The 23862-nt window shown below is 52.5% G+C and overlaps 1 protein-coding gene across 1 annotated transcript; it reads right to left on the bottom strand.

Annotated features, from left to right (window-relative positions):
* Positions 1-678: 678 nt before the first annotated feature.
* On the bottom strand, positions 679-23567 carry bltp1 (bridge-like lipid transfer protein family member 1). Its single transcript, XM_088002569.1, has 25 exons — positions 23406-23567; positions 19310-19439; positions 18908-19024; positions 17926-18004; positions 17775-17839; positions 17237-17411; positions 16964-17045; positions 16449-16642; positions 16177-16256; positions 15882-16032; positions 9627-9783; positions 9284-9362; positions 7751-7842; positions 7565-7682; positions 7338-7493; positions 6953-7050; positions 6708-6874; positions 4366-4472; positions 4077-4288; positions 3798-4004; positions 3149-3286; positions 2577-2753; positions 2322-2450; positions 1254-1373; positions 679-1181 (listed from the first exon to the last, which is right to left on the bottom strand). The coding sequence occupies exons 2-25, from the start codon at positions 19407-19409 to the stop codon at positions 834-836; spliced, it is 3348 nt and encodes a 1115-aa protein (XP_087858695.1). The 5' UTR covers positions 19410-19439; positions 23406-23567; the 3' UTR covers positions 679-833.
* Positions 23568-23862: the final 295 nt, after the last annotated feature.

Here is a 23862-nt window from a genome sequence, read left to right as displayed (position 1 = left end):
AGGCTAGCGGTTAGTTTAGCATAATGGTTCTACAGTCAACAGGACTGTTGTCGTCAGGTTAGCAGTTAGCTTAGCATAATGGTTCTACTCCCTACAGAACTGTGTTTGTCAGGCTAGCAGTTAGCTTAGCGTAATAGTTCTATATTCAACAGGACTGTGTTTGTCAGGTTAGCAGTTAGCTTAGTGTAATGGTTCCACTCCCTACAGGACTGTGTTTGTCAGGAGAGCAGTTAGCTTAGTGTAATGGTTCTACTCCCTACAGGACTGTGTTCATCAGGTTAGCAGTTAGCTTGGCATAATGGTTCTATATTCAACAGGACTGTGTTCATCAGGCTAGCAGTTAGCTTAGCATAATGGTTCTATTCAACAGGACTGTGTTCGTCAGGTTGGTAGTTAGCTTAGCATAATGGTTCTACATTCAACAGGACTGTTGTCGTCAGGCTAGCAGTTAGCTTAGCATAATGGTTCTATATTCAACAGGACTGTGTTTGTCAGGTTACCAGTTAGCTTAGCGTAATGGTTCTACTCCCTCCAGGACTGTGTTTGTCAGGCTAGCAGTTAGCTTAGCATAATGGTTCTATATTCAACAGGACTGTGTTTGTCAGGTTAGCAGTTAGCTTAGCGTAATGGTTCTACTCCCTACAGGACTGTGTTTGTCAGGATAGCAGTTAGCTTAGTGTAATGGTTCTACTCCCTACAGGACTGTGTTCGTCAGGTTAGCAGTTAGCTTAGTATAATGGTTCTACATTCAACAGGACTGTTGTCGTCAGGCTAGCAGTTAGCTTAGCATAATGGTTCTATATTCAACAGGACTGTGTTCGTCAGGTTAGCAGTTAGCTTAGCATATTGGAGAGCAGTAACAGAAGATAGTTCAGCCTGACCCTAAACAGGAAGTCGACTGCTGACCTTCTGGTCTGTGCGTCGTGCAGCTCCAGGAAGTGTCTCTGGACGTCACACTTGGCCGGGTGGTCGGCCGCCAGCGCGATGTCGGCCGTGATGAGGTTCAGGTTGACCGAGCCCGCCTCCAGCCAGATGGAGCGGCGCAGCAGGAGAGGCTGCCCCTGACCCGGCTGCTGCTGCTCGATGTACTGCCGCATGTTGACGTCCTGCACCACGGCACTGATGCCTTCCCCCACCGCCTGGTTGTGCAGGTTGCAGGTGGCGACCCGGACCGCGCCCGTCTGGAGAAACGAGAGTCGGAGTGAATTCGGTGAATTCGGTGGCCCGACCGTGGCGCGCTGGGCGCTCCTTACCTTGACGCTGGCGGCGCAGCCGTGCTCCACGACAAACAGGTCGACCCCGTCCAGCGCCAGACGGGTCATGGTGTACTTCAGCTCCTCGGAGGTGCGGCAGTGGCCGGGGAGGCGGCCCAGCTGAAACGTCGACAGCTTCGGATCAGCCGTCACACTAATGAGGCGCCCGCTTTTAAAAATATCTCTGTTCTCATCGGCTGGCTGCCTGTTGGCATGGCAACTCAAGAGATATGTTTCTGCCCCAATTGTGTGCGTTCCTCACAGAGACGACCCGACCGTCAGCTAATCTCAACAACAAGAACCTTCAGAGTTTAAGGGAAAGTTTAACAGAGAGGTGCAGAGCTCTGGAAAAGACAGTACACCATCCTTCAAAGCCAAACCCCCAGCAGTGTCTGTGCGCTGATGTAATGCTTCCTTTAGCAATGTGGCTAACTTCAAAAACATTTAGTGCAGTTAGCTTTCCCTAAATTTGTTTTCCCGCATAATTTTAATCACTAATTTACTTGGTTGTTGTGTGACCTTTCAGTTGAACAAAGTTATCGACCGTTAAGGAGTTAGCCATTTATATTCATGCTCTTATTTTGAAGTGTTTAAAAACTGTCTACAAAGCCTTTCCTAAAAGTGTGTTGGAACAGCATCTTAGCATTAGCTTCAGCTAGAAACCTTATTGCTATTGTGCTTTAGCTTCCACCAGCTACCGTGCTGGTACAGCACACTAATGTTAGCACTTGCTAATTACAATGATAATAGCACATTAGCATTAGCTGTGCTAAATACTATGTTAATATATTGCATCAGCGTTAGCTTCAGCTAAATACCTAGTTGTTACCAGTTTAGCTAGCTGTGCCACCACTGCACACCATCATTTATTAAACAGATGAAAAACTAAGTACATGCCTGAAGCCCAGTCATTTGCTGTAGCATTTCATCATACTGTGCAGATCAGAGCGCCAATGTACAGCTAGCATGAATCCATTTGGACAGAGCAGTCTGACAGCTTCATTATGTTTCATAAATATCATGGACTCTTCAGGTAATCATTCAGAGGGGTGTACTTTCTTTCTGTACCTTGTCAGCACAGATGCGGCGGTCCACGCCGTGCTGGCAGATGATGGAGGGTTTGGGTTGCTCCAGCTGGAACTCCCTGGAAACCACGTGGAAAACGAACGTCTCTGCCCACTCAACCATGCTAGCCAGCTAATGGGGACAAAGCCAGAGATGTTAGCGCTCACTGCTAACCATTTCACAGAATAATAAAGAAAATCCCAAGAAATCCAGTTCTGAATATGAGAAACTGATTCATAGGGAGGTGAAGACGCCCACCTGAGGAACGGTGACCCTGCCGGTCAGCGCCCCGGCCTGCATGTCGATGAGCCACGCGTATTCCAGCGTGTCGCTGCCCAGAGGGAGGCCCTGAGCCGAAAACATGGCATGCGCCCTCATCTGCAGCCCGGACAGACTCAGGTGTCCGTCTCTCAGCACGCCGTCCGCCGTGGGGCGCTGAGGAGGAACCAGCAGCCAAACGTCACTTTCAGAGCCCTGAAGGAGAGTCCCGTCCTCCTCAGACGGTTCTCACATCACACTGATAAAAGCTCAGGACACCAGAGCCTCTGCCCAAAGCCTGTCTGAAAACTGTAATGGTTTTAATGGCTTCTTGCTCTCCGAGCGGCCTTCCAGCCCAGGCTGGCACAGTTACACCAGAAAAAAGTTGTAGCATTAATAGGATAAAGACATAAAGTTGTGGTTTACAACCACAGAATGAGGTTGTAAAGTTACCCAGATAAGTCTGGAATAATTCCAGTATAAGGTTGGAAATGAAGCTGTCAGTTCATCTGTTCTCTGCATTTCAGTTTCATTCATTTCGGTTCGTTCTTCCCTCCTGTCTGATCAGGTACCTGGTAGTTGTCGCTGACGAAGATGTGAATGGGCGACAGGATCATCTGCAGCATGGTCTCCTTGTAGCCTTTCTTCATCTCGAAGCAGAGGCGCTCCAGGAAGCCGGACGGGCCCTCTGGACCTTCACTGCTGCAGTGCTGCAGGAGCGAACCGGGTTACTCAGAACCGACCACAGCAGTTTAACACGGCTGAAAACCTCATCACGATACAACGATTCATATCAGTCGATTGTTGATTGATTTTTAGTTTTATACATCTGAAACCTCCCAGACTGAAGACATGTCTTTGCTTCATGTTTTTGTTTTTCAGCAGTTTTGAGGCGAAGAACTGAAACCTGAAACTGCTGCAAGTTACTCAGCAGGTTGTTGCTAGGCAACCACAGAGTGAGCGTTGATGCTACCCAGCTACCTTAGCTTGCTGAGAGCGGCTAAGGCCTTTCCTCTGCCTACATCTCCCAGAATGCTGTGCGGTTTTGGATCAGAGTTCAAATACTGAATATTTTATCATATATATACACATCTGGCATATTGATCCCATGTCTATGGATGGTTATTGATCTTTGATCCAACATGTGTTCTGCTGCCATGTTTGTTTTTGTTTTAGCTTCCTGTGGATCCCAACCGGACAGAACCGTGCGACCCGGCTCACCACTGGCAGCCGGCCGTGGACCTTGTAGAGGTTGATCAGTACGGTGATATCCCAGGGCCGCAGGTCCAGGGGGTGGCTGTGATCGACGTCCTCCACGCCAGGAGACGAAGAGTAGCCGAGGCCCGACGACGTGGCCGAGGACGGCACCGGGCTGGACACGGCCTCTTCAAAGTCCGTGTACATGTCGTCCTCCCCGAAGTAGTTCTCCTGGAGGGGTGGAGGAAGAAGAGTTCAGATTCGAGAGGAAGCCGAGGAGTTCAGGTGACCCCAGCTACAGACCTTGATGGCGATGAGGGCGCGCAGCAGAGGCCCGTACAGGAGGATCTGGGAGTCCGGAGACATTTCCATCTCCACCTGCAGCCGGTCGGGCGGCAGGTCTGACGGGTCAGCAGGGAGCCGCACGGACGGGGCGGCGCCGCAGGGGAAACGCGGCGCCGCGCCCTGGTCGGGTGGGCGGATCGCCGACAGCATGGACTCTTCTATCTCTGAGACTACGCAGTGAGGAAGAGGAGGAGGAAGGTCAACAGACAGCAGCAGAACCAGAACCAGAATCAGAACCAGAACCTACACGACTGCTTCAGCTGCTCATCCTCCTTCTGAGGGTAGATGGGATGCCAGGTGTAGTCGATGATGAGCAGGAAGTTTGGGACCCTCCAGCAGTCCACCCAGCCAGCCCTGCACCATGGCAACAGTTACAGCGCCGTCTGTAAACATTCAGGCTACTGCTCCACAGAACAGAAGTATGAGCTGAAGCTGTGCTAACGCCATGCTAACTCTGTGCTAACGCCATGCTAACTCTGTGCTAACGCCATGCTAACTCTGTGCTAACGCCATGCTAACTCTGTGCTAACGTCATGCTAACTCTGTGCAAACGTCATGCTAACTCTGTGCTAACGCCATGCTAACTCTGTGCAAACGTCATGCTAACTCTGTGCAAACGTCATGCTAACTCTGTGCTAACGCCATGCTAACTCTGTGCTAACGCCATGCTAACTCTGTGCAAACGTCATGCTAACTCTGTGCTAACGTCATGCTAACTCTGTGCAAACGTCATGCTAACTCTGTGCTAACGCCATGCTAAAGCTGTGCTAACATCATGCTAAAGCTGTGCTAACATCATGCTAAAGCTGTGCTAACGCCATGCTAAAGCTGTCCTAACGCCATGCTAAAGCTGTGCTAACATCATGCTAAAGCTGTGCTAACATCATGCTAAAGCTGTGCTAACGCCATGCTAAAGCTGTGCTAACGCCATGCTAAAGCTGTGCTAACGCCATTCTAACTGTGGCGACAGAGCGCTGACTAAATGCTTTCGTTCCACTAAAAGTGGAATAAAGTCAGAACAACAAAGAAATTGTGGCGTTTTAATAATACAAAAATAAAGTTGGATTAATATGAGAATGAAGCTGTAAAATTGCAAGAATAAAGTTATAATATTTGAAAAATGGTAAATTATTTTTAGAAATTGAATGTTTTCTGAAGCTCCACTTTGGTTTTACAAATGGAAAATACTTTCAACACATCAGCATCAGATTATCAGCAGCGTTAAGAAGTTTTACTGGACCAGGAACGACCCAACATGTCGGCCATGTTCAGCCGTCAGGTCGCCAACAGCTGACCTTTGGACTGACAGCAGTTAAACCAAAGGCGACTGGTTTAGCTGCTGCTGACCTGAAGGTCAGAGGGTCACATGACCAGCTTCCACAGCTGGGATTAATCTGCAGATTAATCTGACGTTTTACCCAGCTGATTATTCATGCTGCGCCTCCGGTTTAACACGTCAACGTTCCACACAAAATCAGCAATTACATTTCTTTCATTATTTTTCAGTATTTTATTGCAGATGTTATGAGTTAAAACCTCCGTAGATGAGCTGACGTTTAGTTATGAACCAGTCAAATATCTGACAACTTATTGTTTCTGCTGTGAAACCATTAGACCAGAGGTTCCCAAACTGTGGGGCGCGCCCCCAGTGGGGGCGCCATGCCATTGAAGGGAGGCGCAGGAAGCTGTCTGGATGAAAAAAAAAAACAAAACATGAACACTGTATGCGCTGGGTTTTTACCTTAGAATGGCCAACTCTCTGTTATTCCTATATCAATTTGATACAGTAGGCTTCCACACTTCCCATATCTGTGTCCTCTGTCACTTTTATCAGCAGTTAAAACTGTTTAATCCGTTGTTAACATGTTGTAACCTGTTTTTCCGAGCCGCCTTTAAACGCAACATGAGCGCTACGACGCTCGCTCTGGGTTTCCACCTGTGAAGGAGACCTGCTGCTGCTGGGCGGAGCTACGTAGGTTTGTGTTAGAATCACGGCAGCAAACCAGCAAAGAACTTTTCACAGTTTTTCCCTCCAAACTAACCGACTGAGTTGAGTAAAGCTGTTGGATGCAGGTAATGTTAGCTAAAGGATGACTAGCTAATGTTAGCTAAAAGATGACTAGCTAATATCAATACAGAACCTTAAGCTTAACAAGTAGCTTAAGCTACTGGTGTTGTCCATGTTCAGCTACGATTCATTTTGCCCCCCAAAAAGTTGATTCCCCTCCTTGTTCGTCTGGAGCCGGGCTGAGTATATCAGGGAGTCTCTAAGAATCCCCCCTTCGCTCACACACATCGTTCAACCAGACAGCCATCTGTAAGCCATGGGGGGCCAGAAATAGTTTGGAAACCACTGCATTAGATTGTGTTTTGTTTTGAATGCATCCATTCCTTGTTTGTTTTTGTTGCTGTTATTTGTTCTATTATTTGGTTAATTATGTTGCAGATCAACACCCTTCCTGCTCTTTGTCAGTCTGTGAGGTTTGTTGTATACACACCAATTGGTGAATAATAAAAAAGAGACATCTGTCGTAGTGGTGATTAAATGCTAAGCTGGCCTGCCATACTGGCTGTCCCAGCATGCCTCACTCTGCTTTGGTGATGTTCCTCCAGCGCGGCTTGCTGGTTTTGGAGGATGGGGCTCCCTCGCCGTCGCCGGGCAGCTTGACACTCTGGTAGTCCTTGGCCAGGGTGAGCAGCGGGTAGCGGCTGGGGTGGCACTCCGGCAGCGACAGCCGCATGTCCGTGTCCTCAGCCTGCGGGAGAGACGCGGTGGCGGCCATGTTCAGAGCTGGACCGATCAGAGCAGAACCAGAGGCTGCAGACGGACTCACCCTCAGGCTGAAGCGGGTGTGGCAGGTGGCGGGGACGAACTCGGTGAAAGGAAGCGTGAAGTCGATGTTGAGCGTCTCGCCGCAGGCCGCCAGGTACACTGCAGGTTAACAACGCAATCGATCAGCTGATCGATCAGCTAACCCCACCGGCAAAACCTCAACATCACTCCGCCATCATCAGCATAAGAACCCTTTAACCAAGTTATCGCAGCTAAAGCTGCTGGAACAAGAAGTTTAAATAGTCCACACAGAAACAAATTTACTCTCTGAAGCTGAATCTGCGTTTGTTACGATGATACTTTAACTTCCTGCTGATGTCTGACCAGGTTATGGTGATGAGAGCTGCTGAAGGACGGGAACGCTTCATGCAGAGCGGCTTGCTCACCGTTCTCCTGCTGCTTGGTGGAGCAGTCGATCCAGTTGTGCTGGTTTGCCGCCCAAATCATCTCAAACTGGTGGAATAAGATCTTAAACTTCCAGGAATACGGCACAAAGGAGTAGATATCCGGCGCGCTGTCGCTCGCCCAGTCCTTGATCAGATCTGAGCGGACAGAAACAGACTGAGGATCAGGTCTCGGTCATTGTGCGGAAACGCGGTCTGGCGCTGCTGACCTGTGAAGAAGTTCTTCTGGGCGTAGATGAAGTGGTACGTGGCTTTGTAGACCTCGATCTCACACTGCCAGGACTGGGGCATGTTCCACACACGGGGGTAGCTGGCGATCACGTGGAACTGCAACACAAAGCTCAGGTCAGCGGGGCGGGGTGGTGCAGTGGGGCAGGGACGGGGCAGCTGCTTACCGCCAGCATCTCGGCCTCCAGCAGCGTCCGGTACTGCATGCTGCTGGTGGTGTCCACGTGCAGCAGCTGGCCTTTGATGGTGGGGGAGTAGCCTGCAGGGAGAGGAGAGTCCTCGTTGTCAGCCTGATGAAGCTAACTCGGTTTGGTTGACCTTTGAGAGTTTGACCTCAACATGATCTGTGGCATAAAGTCCCAGCTGGCAGCCTATCGACCAGCTCTCTGCTTGTGCTTTGACAGCCAATAGCGACAACAAAACACACTTCCTCTGGTCCAGACTCGCCTCTCTGCTCTGCTTACAGCTTCCTGTCAATAAGCTCTATTCAGAACCCAGAGGAACATTCGCTCCAAAGGTTACGGCTGCAACACAGCACAGCCACAAAAACTCCTGCAAAAATCTACATGACTGAAACTCACTCATCCTTTACCTATGAAAGCAGGAAGTTTTAATTATCCATGACTTTCTGTTTCCCTGGGGAGTGAAAAAAATTGAGAACATGTCACAATTAAAAATATTTACATTTTAAAACTTCACAGCAAACTGAATCCCAGTTAGTCTGTACGAATATATGAGTACTGCAATTAATAATGGCTGCAATAAGATGCATGATGTGACATTTATAAGTTTATAAAACCTCCAAAGGCAAAGTGAGACAGTGCTTCAGCTTTAGTGTGATGGTGCTTTGGTTAGCAGAACTAGCTCCGGATTCCTTTAAATATAAAAATGAAAAGTTATTGTATTTTTTATTATCCAACCCTCTTTACTATTAACAAAATTATGAAGAAAAAAATTACCTTTTGTGTCAAAACATCTTGTATGTAGTGCACATCAGTGTGAGTTTGTGGGGGTCAAAGGGCACGCCAAAGCCTAAATGTTATTGGTCAGTTTGCCTTTATTTATTTCACGGCTTGGCATTTTATGCAGCTAAAAATGAATTAGTGGATTTTGATCCTTTGATCCTAAAGCCATAGGGGAAATGATTCTTTTCTTTTTTTAAAGGAAAATCTGAAGGTACCAGAGTGTGTCCAGCCGTACAGCTGCAGACGTCTGCGCATAGTTCTCAATTTTAACCGTAGGAAAGAGTTTTATACATAAAGCAACTTCCATCCGTCTTCTAACACCCTTTGTCTCTAGTGGGGTCAGGAGGGTTGTTGCTGCGTCTCCAGCTAACGTTCTGGGCGAGAGGCGGGGTCACCTGGACAGGTCGCCAATCTGTCGCAGGGCAACACAGAGACAGACAGACAAACACGCATAGGGAGAATTTAGATAGACCAATTAACCTGACAGTCATGTTTTTGGACTGTGAGAGGAAGAATCCACCATACACAGGGAGAACATGCAGACTCCATGCAGAAAGACCCCGGGCCGGGAATCGAACGCTTCTAGCTGCAAGAAGCCAAACTCTACCCTAACCTTTGCAAATAGCATAAAGGATGAGGTGCTGCTGTTTCTTTAAATCTAACCCGGAGCCATGGAGACGTCTGCCGACATCAAAGCTGACATCGTGGTCGACTGATGTTTCTGCTCCTACTTACCATTCTCTCCCACAGTCATGGGGATGTTGACTTCCAGGTAGGAGCCGGCGCCTACGTTCACGTGGATGGCATTGGTTTCCTAGCAACAGCGATGAAGACAGAGCAGAGGAGGAAGACAGCAAACAGAAATGTCTCATTATCACAGACTAAAAATAAAGGAGAGAAGCCTAACCCAAACAGAAAATGCTCAAAGGAGGGAAGAAAAGGACAATCCTGTCAGTTTTGAATATTCCTTTCCCATGGAGGACAGTTTGAAAGAGAATAAAACATGAAGTGATATCAATAACTGATGCATAGAGACAGAACAGCAGGAGGAAGAGGGATCAGAGGGAACCAGAGTCACCCTGTTTTTGGTGAAGAGCAGATCGATGGTGGCGTCAGCGATGATGTTCATGCGAAGCTCGAAGGCTTGGATCTGCCGGGCTTTTCCTGGCTGGGCCACTTCGCTCACCTTCATGGCCTGATAGTCGGCCGGCAGGAAGAACTTCCAGAGACAGTCCCTGGAAAGGTAAAGGTTATTTTATTTACACAGCACATTTTCAGCAACAAGGTAATACAGAGTGTTTTACAGGAATTAAAAGGAAATACAAACAAAATAACAAACCAAAAGAAAGAGCAAAAGGAGAAAAATCTAATAATGTTGATCTAAAGTAAATGAACTAGATACTCCTGTTCAGGGTTGGTAGTTAAGCATCATCTGGTCTAATCCCTGTTCTGGTTTGGAAGAATAGGAGTCTAAATGGCCGTCCCGCTACGGGAGGCCGCTACGGCGGGACGGCCAGCGGGAGGCCGCTACGCCTGGGCGGCCAGCGGGAGGACGCTACGGCGGGACGGCCAGTGGGAGGCCGCTACGGCGGGACGGCCGGCGGGAGGCCGCTACGGCGGGACGGCCGGCGGGAGGACGCTACGGCGGGACGGCCGGCGGGAGGCCGCTACGGCGGGACGGCCGGCGGGAGGACTCTACGGCGGGACGGCCGGCGGGAGGCCGCTACGGCGGGACGGCCGGCGGGAGGCCGCTACGGCGGGACGGCCGGCGGGAGGACGCTACGGCGGGACGGCCGGCGGGAGGACGCTACGGCGGGACGGCCGGCGGGAGGACGCTACGCCTGGGCGGCCAGCGGGAGGACGCTACGGCGGGACGGCCGGCGGGAGGCCGCTACGGCGGGACGGCCGGCGGGAGGACGCTACGGCGGGACGGCCGGCGGGAGGCCGCTACGCCTGGGCGGCAAGCGGGAGGCCGCTACGGCGGGACGGCCGGCGGGAGGACGCTACGCCTGGGCGGCCAGCGGGAGGACGCTACGCCTGGGCGGCCAGCGGGAGGACGCTACGGCGGGACGGCCGGCGGGAGGACGCTACGGCGGGACGGCCGGCGGGAGGACGCTACGGCGGGGCGGCCGGCGGGAGGACGCTACGCCTGGGCGGCCGGCGGGAGGCCGCTACGCCTGGGCGGCCAGCGGGAGGCCGCTACGGCGGGACGGCCAGCGGGAGGCCGCTACGCCTGGGCGGCCAGCGGGAGGACGCTACGCCTGGACGGCCAGCGGGAGGACGCTACGGCTGGACGGCCAGCGGGAGGCCGCTACGCCTGGGCGGCCAGCGGGAGGACGCTACGGCTGGACGGCCAGCGGGAGGACGCTACGGCGGGACGGCCATCGGGAGGACGCTACGGCGGGACGGCCAGCGGGAGGACGCTCCGCCTGGGCGGCCAGCTGGAGGCCGCTACGCCTGGACGGCCAGCGGGAGGACGCTACGGCGGGACGGCCAGCGGGAGGACGCTCCGCCTGGGCGGCCAGCTGGAGGACGCTACGCCTGGGCGGCCAGCTGGAGGACGCTACGCCTGGGCGGCCAGCGGGAGGACGCTACGCCTGGGCGGCCAGCTGGAGGACGCTACGCCTGGGCGGCCAGCTGGAGGACGCTACGCCTGGGCGGCCAGCGGGAGGACGCTACGGCGGGACGGCCAGCGGGAGGACGCTACGGCGGGACGGCCAGCGGGAGGACGCTACGGCGGGACGGCCAGCGGGAGGACTCTACGGCGGGACGGCCAGCGGGAGGCCGCTACGCCTGGGCGGCCAGCGGGAGGCCGCTACGGCGGGGCGGCCAGCGGGAGGACGCTACGGCGGGACGGCCAGCTGGAGGACGCTACGCCTGGGCGGCCAGCTGGAGGACGCTACGCCTGGGCGGCCAGCGGGAGGACGCTACGCCTGGGCGGCCAGCGGGAGGACGCTACGGCGGGACGGCCAGCGGGAGGCCGCTACGGCGGGACGGCCAGCGGGAGGCCGCTACGGCGGGACGGCCAGCGGGAGGCCGCTACGGCGGGACGGCCAGCGGGAGGCCGCTACGGCGGGACGGCCAGCGGGAGGACGATACGCCTGGGCGGCCAGCGGGAGGACGCTACGCCTGGGCGGCCAGCGGGAGGACGCTACGGCTGGACGGCCATCGGGAGGACGCTACGGCTGGACGGCCATCGGGAGGACGCTACGGCGGGACGGCCAGCGGGAGGACGCTCCGCCTGGGCGGCTAGCTGGAGGCCGCTACGCCTGGACGGCCAGCTGGAGGACGCTACGCCTGGGCGGCCAGCTGGAGGACGCTACGCCTGGGCGGCCAGCTGGAGGACGCTACGCCTGGACGGCCAGCTGGAGGACGCTACGCCTGGACGGCCAGCTGGAGGCCGCTACGCCTGGACGGCCAGCTGGAGGACGCTACGGCGGGACGGCCAGCGGGAGGACTCTACGGCGGGACGGCCAGCGGGAGGCCGCTACGCCTGGACGGCCAGCTGGAGGACGCTACGGCGGGACGGCCAGCGGGAGGACGCTACGGCGGGACGGCCAGCGGGAGGACGCTACGGCGGGGCGGCCAGCGGGAGGACGCTACGGCGGGACGGCCAGCGGGAGGACGCTCCGCCTGGGCGGCCAGCTGGAGGCCGCTACGCCTGGACGGCCAGCGGGAGGACGCTACGGCGGGACGGCCAGCGGGAGGACGCTCCGCCTGGGCAGCCAGCTGGAGGACGCTACGCCTGGGCGGCCAGCTGGAGGACGCTACGCCTGGGCGGCCAGCGGGAGGACGCTACGCCTGGGCGGCCAGCTGGAGGACGCTACGCCTGGGCGGCCAGCGGGAGGACGCTACGGCGGGACGGCCAGCGGGAGGACGCTACGGCGGGACGGCCAGCGGGAGGACGCTACGGCGGGACGGCCAGCGGGAGGACTCTACGGCGGGACGGCCAGCGGGAGGACGCTACGCCTGGGCGGCCAGCGGGAGGACGCTACGGCGGGGCGGCCAGCGGGAGGACGCTACGGCGGGACGGCCAGCTGGAGGACGCTACGCCTGGGCGGCCAGCTGGAGGACGCTACGCCTGGGCGGCCAGCGGGAGGACGCTACGCCTGGGCGGCCAGCGGGAGGACGCTACGCCTGGGCGGCCAGCGGGAGGACGCTACGGCGGGACGGCCAGCGGGAGGACGCTACGGCGGGACGGCCAGCGGGAGGCCGCTACGGCGGGACGGCCAGCGGGAGGACGATACGCCTGGGCGGCCAGCGGGAGGACGCTACGCCTGGGCGGCCAGCGGGAGGACGCTACGGCTGGACGGCCATCGGGAGGACGCTACGGCTGGACGGCCATCGGGAGGACGCTACGGCGGGACGGCCAGCGGGAGGACGCTCCGCCTGGGCGGCTAGCTGGAGGCCGCTACGCCTGGACGGCCAGCTGGAGGACGCTACGCCTGGGCGGCCAGCTGGAGGACGCTACGCCTGGGCGGCCAGCTGGAGGACGCTACGCCTGGACGGCCAGCTGGAGGACGCTACGCCTGGACGGCCAGCTGGAGGCCGCTACGCCTGGACGGCCAGCTGGAGGACGCTACGGCGGGACGGCCAGCGGGAGGACTCTACGGCGGGACGGCCAGCGGGAGGACGCTACGCCTGGACGGCCAGCTGGAGGACGCTACGGCGGGACGGCCAGCGGGAGGACGCTACGGCGGGACGGCCAGCGGGAGGACGCTACGGCGGGGCGGCCAGCGGGAGGACGCTACGCCTGGGCGGCCAGCTGGAGGACGCTACGGCGGGGCGGCCAGCGGGAGGACGCTACGCCTGGGCGGCCAGCTGGAGGACGCTACGGCGGGACGGCCAGCGGGAGGACGCTACGCCTGGGCGGCCAGCTGGAGGACGCTACGCCTGGGCGGCCAGCTGGAGGACGCTACGCCTGGACGGCCAGCTGGAGGACGCTACGGCGGGACGGCCAGCTGGAGGACCCTACGCCTGGGCGGCCAGCGGGAGGACGCTACGCCTGGACGGCCAGCTGGAGGACGCTACGCCTGGGCGGCCAGCGGGAGGACGCTACGCCTGGACGGCCAGCTGGAGGACGCTACGGCGGGACGGCCAGCGGGAGGACGCTACGGCGGGACGGCCAGCGGGAGGACTCTACGGCGGGACGGCCAGCGGGAGGACGCTACGGCGGGGCGGCCAGCGGGAGGACGCTACGGCTGGGCGGCCAGCGGGAGGACGCTACGCCTGGGCGGCCAGCGGGAGGACGCTACGCCTGGACGGCCAGCGGGAGGACGCTACGGCTGGACGGCCAGCGGGAGGACGCTACGCCTGGACGGCCAGCGGGAGGACGCTACGGCTGGACGGCCAGCGGGAGGACGCTACGGCGGGACGGCCAGCGGGAGGACGCTACGGCTGGGCGGCCAGCGGGAGGACGCTACGCCTGGGCGGCCAGCGGGAGGACGCTACGCCTGGGCGGCCAGCGGGAGGACGCTACGCCTGGGCGGCCAGCGGGAGGACGCTACGGCGGGGCGGCCAGCGGGAGGACGCTACGGCGGGACGGCCATCGGGAGGACGCTCCGCCTGGGCGTCCAGCTGGAGGCCGCTACGCCTGGACGGCCAGCTGGAGGACGCTACGCCTGGACGGCCAGCTGGAGGACGCTACGCCTGGACGGCCAGCTGGAGGACGCTACGGCGGGACGGCCAGCGGGAGGACTCTACGGCGGGACGGCCAGCTGGAGGCCGCTACGCCTGGACGGCCAGCTGGAGGACGCTACGGCGGGACGGCCAGCGGGAGGACGCTACGGCGGGACGGCCAGCGGGAGGACTCTACGGCGGGACGGCCAGCGGGAGGACGCTACGGCGGGGCGGCCAGCGGGAGGACGCTACGGCGGGGCGGCCAGCGGGAGGACGCTACGCCTGGGCGGCCAGCGGGAGGACGCTACGGCGGGGCGGCCAGCGGGAGGACGCTACGCCTGGGCGGCCAGCTGGAGGACGCTACGGCGGGACGGCCAGCGGGAGGACGCTACGCCTGGGCGGCCAGCTGGAGGACGCTACGCCTGGACGGCCAGCTGGAGGACGCTACGCCTGGACGGCCAGCTGGAGGACGCTACGGCGGGACGGCCAGCTGGAGGACCCTACGCCTGGGCGGCCAGCTGGAGGACGCTACGCCTGGGCGGCCAGCGGGAGGACGCTACGGCTGGGCGGCCAGCGGGAGGACGCTACGCCTGGGCGGCCAGCGGGAGGACGCTACGCCTGGACGGCCAGCGGGAGGACGCTACGGCTGGACGGCCAGCGGGAGGACGCTACGCCTGGGCGGCCAGCGGGAGGACGCTACGCCTGGACGGCCAGCGGGAGGACGCTACGGCTGGACGGCCAGCGGGAGGACGCTACGCCTGGACGGCCAGCGGGAGGACGCTACGGCTGGACGGCCAGCGGGAGGACGCTACGCCTGGGCGGCCAGCGGGAGGACGCTACGCCTGGGCGGCCAGCTGGAGGACGCTACGCCTGGGCGGCCAGCGGGAGGACGCTACGCCTGGACGGCCAGCGGGAGGACGCTACGCCTGGACGGCCAGCTGGAGGACGCTACGCCTGGGCGGCCAGCGGGAGGACGCTACGCCTGGGCGGCCAGCGGGAGGACGCTACGCCTGGGCGGCCAGCTGGAGGACGCTACGCCTGGGCGGCCAGCGGGAGGACGCTACGCCTGGACGGCCAGCGGGAGGACGCTACGCCTGGACGGCCAGCTGGAGGACGCTACGCCTGGGCGGCCAGCGGGAGGACGCTACGCCTGGGCGGCCAGCGGGAGGACGCTACGGCGGGACGGCCAGCGGGAGGACGCTACGCCTGGACGGCCAGCGGGAGGACGCTACGCCTGGGCGGCTAGGCGGAGGCCGCTACGCCTGGACGGCCAGCGGGAGGACGCTACGCCTGGACGGCTAACTGGAAGACTCTATGCCGGGACGGCTAGGTGAAGGCGCGGGTTCTCATCTGGTCCTGGGAGGAAGACATTTTAAATCTTTACTCCCAGATTTCCTGTCTGTTATTATTTAATGTTTGGGGAAACAAAGTATTTCTAAATTGACTAAATCAGCTCTACGTGCAGGACAGAGAGAAGCGGAAACTCCGATCTTTAAATGTTAAGACGTTCAAATCAAACATTTACAGTCCATAATAGCAACAGATCCAGTCCAGTGCGGCACTATTGCCTAGCAACATAAAGGTCTGGCGTTCAACTCCCAGACTTTTCAGATTAAAACTCAAATTTTAATAACCCACTGATGGTCGTTATTGCTGCGACTTGATTGTTTCAGCTGCAGCTTTTCTACGGCCAAGGTGCGTTGGGTTTGCTCACCGCTGGCGGTCGACCCACGGCCCGTAGTTAAAGTCCGTCCCCTTTCCACAGACGATGTCCAGACCCCAACATGGAGGGAGGTCCTGCAGCTTGTCATCCTCGCTGCTCATCTCGGCCTCCTCCGACCTGTCCTGCTCCACGGGGACCAGGCCTGCCAAGGGGGACACACGGAGAGACGGGGACACACACAGAGACAAAAATAACGTCAGTAACTGTATTTGTCCTCATGAAAGCAGTTAAATCAGATGGTTAATCTGTGGAGGCTCAGGACGGAGCCATGAGTCCAGCAGCATACCGGGTTCATCCTGGTAGTAGTAGATGTCCACGTCGTTGGACTGCATCACCACAAAGCCCTCGCCCATCAGTCTAGGAGGCCTGGAGGACAGATGAAGGTCAACACAAAGGTCGCACTTTGACACAATAAATACAGAAAGAAACACATCTGGGTTAGAAACCTATAGTTCCTGTTTTAGCTGAGAGTTCTGCTTAGAAACCCAGATTAGTTCTAGTCTGCTCAACTACAGCCCAGATTGTGTGAAGCTGAGATATTAATTTCCAGAGACTGACTCGTCGTTCTGCAGGCCCAGGTAGCGCGGACTGGGAACCAGCATGACACGCACGTTCTCCAGCGACCCTTTGACGATGTGCATGAACTGGTCCAGGTGGCTGGACGGCGGCTTGGTGGCGTAGGTCAGGAAGGCGTCCTCGAAGTTCACACACAGCGTCTGAGGCAGGTGGTGGTTCCCAAACGCCAGACGGCCCTACAGGAACCAGATTAAACCCAGATTACACAATATTAAATAAGGTTAAAACAGACTAAACCTGGTTGTACCCAGATTAAACCAGGTGAAAACCAAACCAAATTAAAACCAGATTAACACCAAACCAGACTAAACCAAGGTTAAAACCAGACTAAATCAGATTAAAACCAGGTTTAAAAAGATTAAACCAGGTTAAAACCAAATCAGACCAAACCAGGCTAAACCAGGCTAAACCCCTTTATACCCATATAAACTAGTATAAACTGGTATAAACTGGTTGACCCGTTGCAGCCGCTACAGAACCGCCGGCGGGTCGCTCACTGTGCTGATGTTCAGCTTGATCACTGGGATGAGGGATCGCCATGACGACGACGGTTCAGGACTCTCCGACTGGACGTTCACACTGCAGGGAGTCGGATTAACACAGATTATTTTTGAGACTGGAGAGACACTGATCAGAGGGCAAACACTCAAGGAAAGGAAGTGAGGAACCGAGGGAAGGAAGTAAATAAGGAAACTAGGAAAGGAAGGAAGGATATGAATGAAAGAAGTGAGGAAGGAAGACAGCCTAAGGACATCTTTGCAGGTCCAGACCTGTCCAGGGCGTGTTTCCGGGGCTCCGGGCCCCTCTCCTCGTCCCGCCGGGCGCTCAGCAGCGTGGGCTCCAGGCCGAACGTCTCCTGCAGCCGGGCGTAAAGGTCGGTCCGGTTGTAGACGTGGAACTCGAAGCCGTTCACCGTCACAAACAGCCTCGTCTCCGCTTTGGGATCTGACAGCGAGAAAACAGAAACTGAGGACATGCAGGGGACATCCAGAGGACACCCAGGGGACTCTGATGGTCCGTTATAAAAACAAACAGTGATGAAAAATAGTAAAATATAATCTTGAGTTTTAGGGCTTTTTAACAATCATTAATGGGAATTTATTGTTACTAAAATAAATCAACATTTTATAATTATAAATAACTGAACTAAAAACCACTTCCAACCAAAACAATAAAATTGATTATGATGTTTCTGTAAACAAAAGCATCCTTCAAATATTGATCAGAATGGAAATTATTAAGCTTACTGTAATTCACTTAGTGATTAAATGATTGTTTATGTGTGAACATTTCAGCAGCTGAACTCACCATGCTGCTTTTGTTTTGGGTTATACATTTTCCACCAGCGAAATATGAGGAAGCCATCCTGGATCCTGCAACACAGAGAGCAGCCAATGAGGAGGAGGCGTGGTTGCCATGGAGACAGAGAGATAAAGAGCAGCAGCAGAGATCAGGTGACCTGATGGACATGTCCTGGTTGATGTAGTAAACGTCTCTGAACATGACTTTCCCCGACAGCACAGAGAAGGAGAACGAACCTGCGGAGCGACAAACATCAGGTTACCATGACAACCACACAGAGAGGCCACCTGGAAACCCAACGGCTCCTGACCCGGTTCTGCAGCAGGAAGCCAATCTCTGCCCGTCCCAGAACATAAAATTAAAACAGGTCTCTGGACCGGCTTTAGCTTCCATTAGCTTCTTCACAAGCATGATTGACAGCACTAAGACCCCCCTCCTGGCTCTGATTGGTTGTTTCTAGTTAGCACTGGGAGAAGAAAGAGGAGCTTAATTTATTCACAGGTTATCTTTCGCATGTTAAACTGTCATAACGAGTGACTGTTAGAAGAAATATTGGAAAAAAATATATATATATACACTGCTCAAAAAAATAAAGGGAACACTCAAATAACACATCCTAGATCTGAATGAATGAAATATTCTCATTCAATACTTTGTTCTGTACAAAGTTGAATGTGCTGACAACAAAATCACACAAAAATCATCAATGGAAATCAAATGTATTAACCAATGGAGGCCTGGATTTGGAGCCACACACAAAATTAAAGTGAAATGTTCCCTTTATTTTTTTGAGCAGTATATGTGTATGTGTATATATATATATATATATATATATATATATATATATATATATATATAGTCTCAAAGGCGGAGCTGGGTGCAGCTGAACGGTTGCCATGGAGATTAAAGGATTTCTCCAAGCAACACTGCAGGAATGCTATAGATGAAGGAATAACACAATGCGAGACAAGTTGATTTTACATGATGCCGGCCCTTTAAATACATAAACACATCAGCAGCTCCTCAGGTCATATTATCCCAACATGTTGTGACAGCAAACAGGAAGTGCTTCTCAGAAACAGGAAGTTGGTCTGGGCCTATGCTTTCCTCCAGCCGGAGCCATTTCCTGTCCAACGTACCGATGTGAATGTAGCCTCCCTTGTAAAGTCGGTTGATGATGAGGGTGAGGAAGAGGCCGATGTTGCGAGAGTTGTAATAGGTTAAATAGATGATCCATCCACAGGACAGAATGGTGGCTGAAACAATTAAAACACGACATCAGTCACACCACACACCTCACCGCCGGCCGCTAAGCTAACAGCAGCTCACTGCTAACGCGCTGGCCGCTAAGCTAACAGCAGCTCACTGCTAACGCGCCGGCCGCTAAGCTAACAGCAGCTCACTGTCCAGTCTAATTAAACAGCTGTGAATGCTTTTGCTAGGAACTGCTTCTGTAAGTCTAGTTACAGAAGCAGTTGCACCTTTACAGGAGCATTTTAAAGGTGTAATGTTTTCCATAAAGGTTGCATTGAGTCTCTTACCAACGAGCAGCCAGATGAACTTGGAGTTGTGCCGGTTCAGGTAGGTCTCCAGATCCTCGTAGTTGAGGAAGGAGGTATTGTTAGAGCCTTGATCATCCATGGCTACAGGCTCTCAGGCAGCAGCAGAAAACTACAAATCAAAGCAAACATGCACTAGATGAACTTTCTTCCCTTAAAAATAGCAAGCAGGACTGATGCTAAAGCTATTAGAGGAACAATGAAGTCCTGTTTCTACCTGTGGATCTGATTTCTAACACAATCCAAGTGGGGAGGGGAAAAAAGAGAATAAGGTTTTCAGCTTTTAGGATCGACATCAGCAGCACCAGAGAACGGCTGCTGGAGAAACAAAGCAGCGCCTCACTTTAGGTCAGATTCGTGTCGTTTCACCTGTTGACCCCCTGGATTGGACTAGTTGGACAGGATTATGGAAACGACTGAGTCATAAAGCAGCTGATCACTGTAAGAATGAGTTTCAGTCATGGATACAAGCATAAACGTCAGCATGCTAGTAGGTTGTACTTTTCTTCATCTTTCCCATTAGCCACTTGAATTTCAAGATGGCTGTCATTTGAGCCTTTTCAACCAATTATTGCATAAAATTTTCCCCATTTTCATAACTTTATGTCTCATCAAATGTTTCCTCTTTGGTCATCCTGTTCATTCAACTTTAAAGTGATAAAATGCAGCAGAATCAGAAACTGAGGATTTTGCTGTTAGCGAGTCAGCTGGAAGGAGAAGAAGGAGAGAGAGAGATGACTTAGCGGTTAGCATTAGCTTAAGCTAATTAGTTATGGATTAGCTTCAGCTAATGTTTTATGCATGTAGTAGTTTAACATTAGCATAGCTAAGATTCTTGTACAGTGAATTAGTGAAGCTAACTTTTAGGTCAGCTGTGGCTGCTGATATTTTCTTCCACCATGGTGGCCATTTTTAAAAACTTCCACCAGAAAAAGGAAACGAGAGCAAGAAAATATAAAATGTTGTTTTATGGTTCAAAATACGCCGACTGTGATTTGACACCAAACATCCGTCTAACTGGTGAATTTTGTGCAAAAATGTATTTTCCACGACAGCTATGGTGGCCATGTTGAAAAATAAAAGAATTATCAGTAAATATGATTTCTGTGGGTCGGTCCAGTTATGCATGATTTGACACCAAAGTATGAATCAAACATTTTAAACTTTAGATAGAGATTTTCCTTTGTGACCATGGCGTCCATCTTGAATCATCTGCTGCAGAGCTTCTGAACCTGATGGTGACCCATCCAGTCAGGGTGCCAGGCCCCCAGCATCACACATCCTCCACCATGCCTGGTAATGGACACGAGTTTCCTCATTTCAGAGCGTTTGTTGCTCAGAAGCTCGGTGTGAGTCCAGAATGACCAGTAAAAGTCCAGTTCTGCTTGGACAAATGGTTCATGTTGGCAGGACTTCAACTCCTCTGAGGTTTGGGGTCAGAGTTCAGGTGTCATTTGTGATGCTCATCAGCTGCTCCCGGTTGTGAAAACAATACCTTGTTGCCATGGTTACACATCAAAGTTGTCCAAGAGTAACAAGGTGAGCAGGACAGCGGTCGTCTCCGCGTCATTATGAGACATTTTTAATGACGTTCTCTGAGCTTTGGGGATTATTTTCATTTCTACCCGTTTAGAGGACAACATGCTGCTGCAGAGAGACAGGTTGCCGTGTCACGTCATATTTCTTCCCCACAGAAACAGGAAGGTCTACAAGTGAGCAGTTTCTAAAAACACTCATATCCACTTAAAGGAAGGTAGAAAGTTAAACTACTTTAGTTTTATGTTTTTATTATTAGTTGTACCAATAATTGTTATGAGACTTTAATGTTTGAACATGGGATTTTAATGAATTAAAAGCATTGTTTCCATTTTTACTTTCCTATTTAAGACTCAAAGTGTCTTCAGACAGGAAATCAATGTGATGACGAAGCTGAAAAAGGAGAATTAAATCGGGTCGGTTCTGACACACCATAAAAACATTAATTAATTCAAATCAATGCTTTATTGATTTGAATTAATTAATTAATACTCAGAATATTCAGAATTAATACTTTGAAGTTTATTAAACTTCAGGGTATTAATGAGTCTATAATAAATGAATGAGTGATTATATGATGGTAAAGCAGGAACCGTTCTTGGAGGTTTTTCACTTCTGAACATCAGATTTATTACTGAAATGATCAACTAATTTAGTAATCAATAAATTGCTAACTGGAGTGTACAGACTCAACAACACAATCTGCTGAAATATTTAATTTATTCAGAGCAATAATTAAGCCAAAAATATATATTTTGCATTTCAGATTAAAAATGTACCCTTTTTAAATTCTTTAACAGATTTTAGATGTTAAATTTATCAAGATTTGATAATCAATTTTCAACACATTACCAAATCTGTTACCTGTTGGTGTTTATCTTTACTAGAGGAAATTTATGTTTTTATTTAGTATTAGAAAAATCTGGTGCCTTCTCAGTCAGTGACCCAATCACTTCCTTGTAGAGCTTCCTGTAAGGCCCGTTCAGCTTCTGAAGCTTTACGGAATAAAGTGCCGCTCAGGTGACTCACCTGTAACCTGTCAGCTCAGGTAAACTCACCGTTTCAGTTTTACTGACAACTGTTACCTTCGGCCTACAGTAACGTACTCTGAAGTTAGCGTCTGATTTCACTCCATCAGGAAGCTGGATGATGAACTAAAATCTAAAACACTAAAAATGATCAAACCTTAATTCATCACTCAGCCTTAAAATCACCAATTCAAGCTGATCTGATGTTTTTAGGCTAGTTCAGATCAATTTCAGGGTTTTAAACCACGAGTTTCAAATGGATCATTTATCGTGAAAAATCTATTCAAATCATAAGAATTTTGATCAATTCTAGTTTGGTGATGTTTAAAAAACTGACAACATTGTTGAAATTTTTTACCATTTTCTACATCGTTTTGTTCATGAGCGTTTAAAAAAGATACCAGTAAATTCGAAGTATGATTAAATGCAGTTTGTGTGCAGCTAAATGAGACCAGTCACAGATCTCTGGCGCCCTGAAGAAGTTTATTTCACATGGAAATGTTTTAGAGGAGCAGTGTTTGTGTTTATGGAGCCATTACGCTGTCTTCAGTAAAATCTCTGAATACGGTAAAGACTATATATTATTTCTGAAAGTAGCTTATTCTAAAATATATACACTACTGTATATACCAAGTGTGAGTTTCATAAGTTTATATTGGAAGAATGAATATGAAAAAGTGTTTCTTCTCATTAAAATCTGTTTTGTAATTATATTATTTGTTTGTATTCATTTATTTTACTCGCTTTTCTTTACCAAATACTTTTTAAAATCTTGAGGAATTTCTTGGACAGGCTAGTTTTTAACTTTTGAGTAAAAACACATATATGTACTGCTGCTATAACTGGATTACAATGTATATTCACCACTAGCCAAGCCTGGATTAAACATTGTTTTTTAAATTACAAAAAGCACAATTTCAACACTATGGTCATTTGTTTACTTATTTTAGAGAAAGAATAAAGACAAATGAATCATGAATTGGGTTTCGAAGTGCAGAATTATGCACCCCGGTTTGATCCGTCCAAGTATTTCAGATTTTAGCTGATTAAAGGCAGCTTAAATATGCGGAACAGCCCTTTACTGAAGCAGCGATTCAGAAGCCAACTTCGGCGCTCTCTGGACCGATCTCCGCCTCTCTGACCGAACCAGAACCGGACAGTTCGGGATATAAACAGTTCTGATATCTAGACTGGGTGTAAACAAGACAAAAACATGAACTTGACATTTCCATCCAGAGCGCCAATTCTGGACTAATTCCTTATTCTGCTGAACTGCAAGCCAAAACGAACCGCATGCAGCGCATTTTATGAAGACACAAGTAAAAACGTGAGTCTAAAGCCAAGCCAACCCGTCCAGAACCACCTGGCGGTTCCGTTTCAGCTCCACAGCTTTTAAGTTTCTCCAACATCGTTAGCAATAGGGCTAGCCACTAGCCTGCTAACGAAGCAGGCCGCGCCTACTGGCTTCTCCCGTTCTTCCCACACACCGAGCTCCATTACTGAAAGCGGCCTACCGTAAAACTCCTGGTACGGCAGGAGGTCTCATCCTGGCTCCAGTCAACCAGCAGCAGCCGCCCTTCTGTCGGGCTCCACACCTAGCATCCTCTGTTCACTATTTACACGGCTGTACGCCACTGAGCGTTTCTTCCTGTTCTTACCCGAGCTGTCACACAACTGGCCAATCAAGAAAAAGTAGCCGTTCAGAAGTTAACCAATCAAATACAAGTTTGGTTAAATCCACTCTCACCTCGGATTTTCTACCTATTAACGCGATCGCTTTTGGACGATGGGATTAAAGGAAGGTTGTTTTGATATTTAACCTCAAAGAAACGTGATTTAAAGAGTAAACACTGGAGATTTTTCATTTAATCTACAAAGTGAAGAAATTCATTTACAGACAAGTTGACCTTATTCCAGAAAATTCTTCTTTTATAAAGGTTTTGACTTGAATATATTCAGAAAATTTATAAG

Source organism: Poecilia mexicana, unplaced genomic scaffold, assembly GCF_051168715.1.
Source record: "Poecilia mexicana isolate PSO_F unplaced genomic scaffold, ASM5116871v1 scaffold_22, whole genome shotgun sequence".
In the NCBI taxonomy this organism is placed as follows: domain Eukaryota; kingdom Metazoa; phylum Chordata; class Actinopteri; order Cyprinodontiformes; family Poeciliidae; genus Poecilia; species Poecilia mexicana.
Note: the sequence above shows the minus strand (reverse complement) of the source record. Positions and strands in the feature narration are given on the sequence as shown.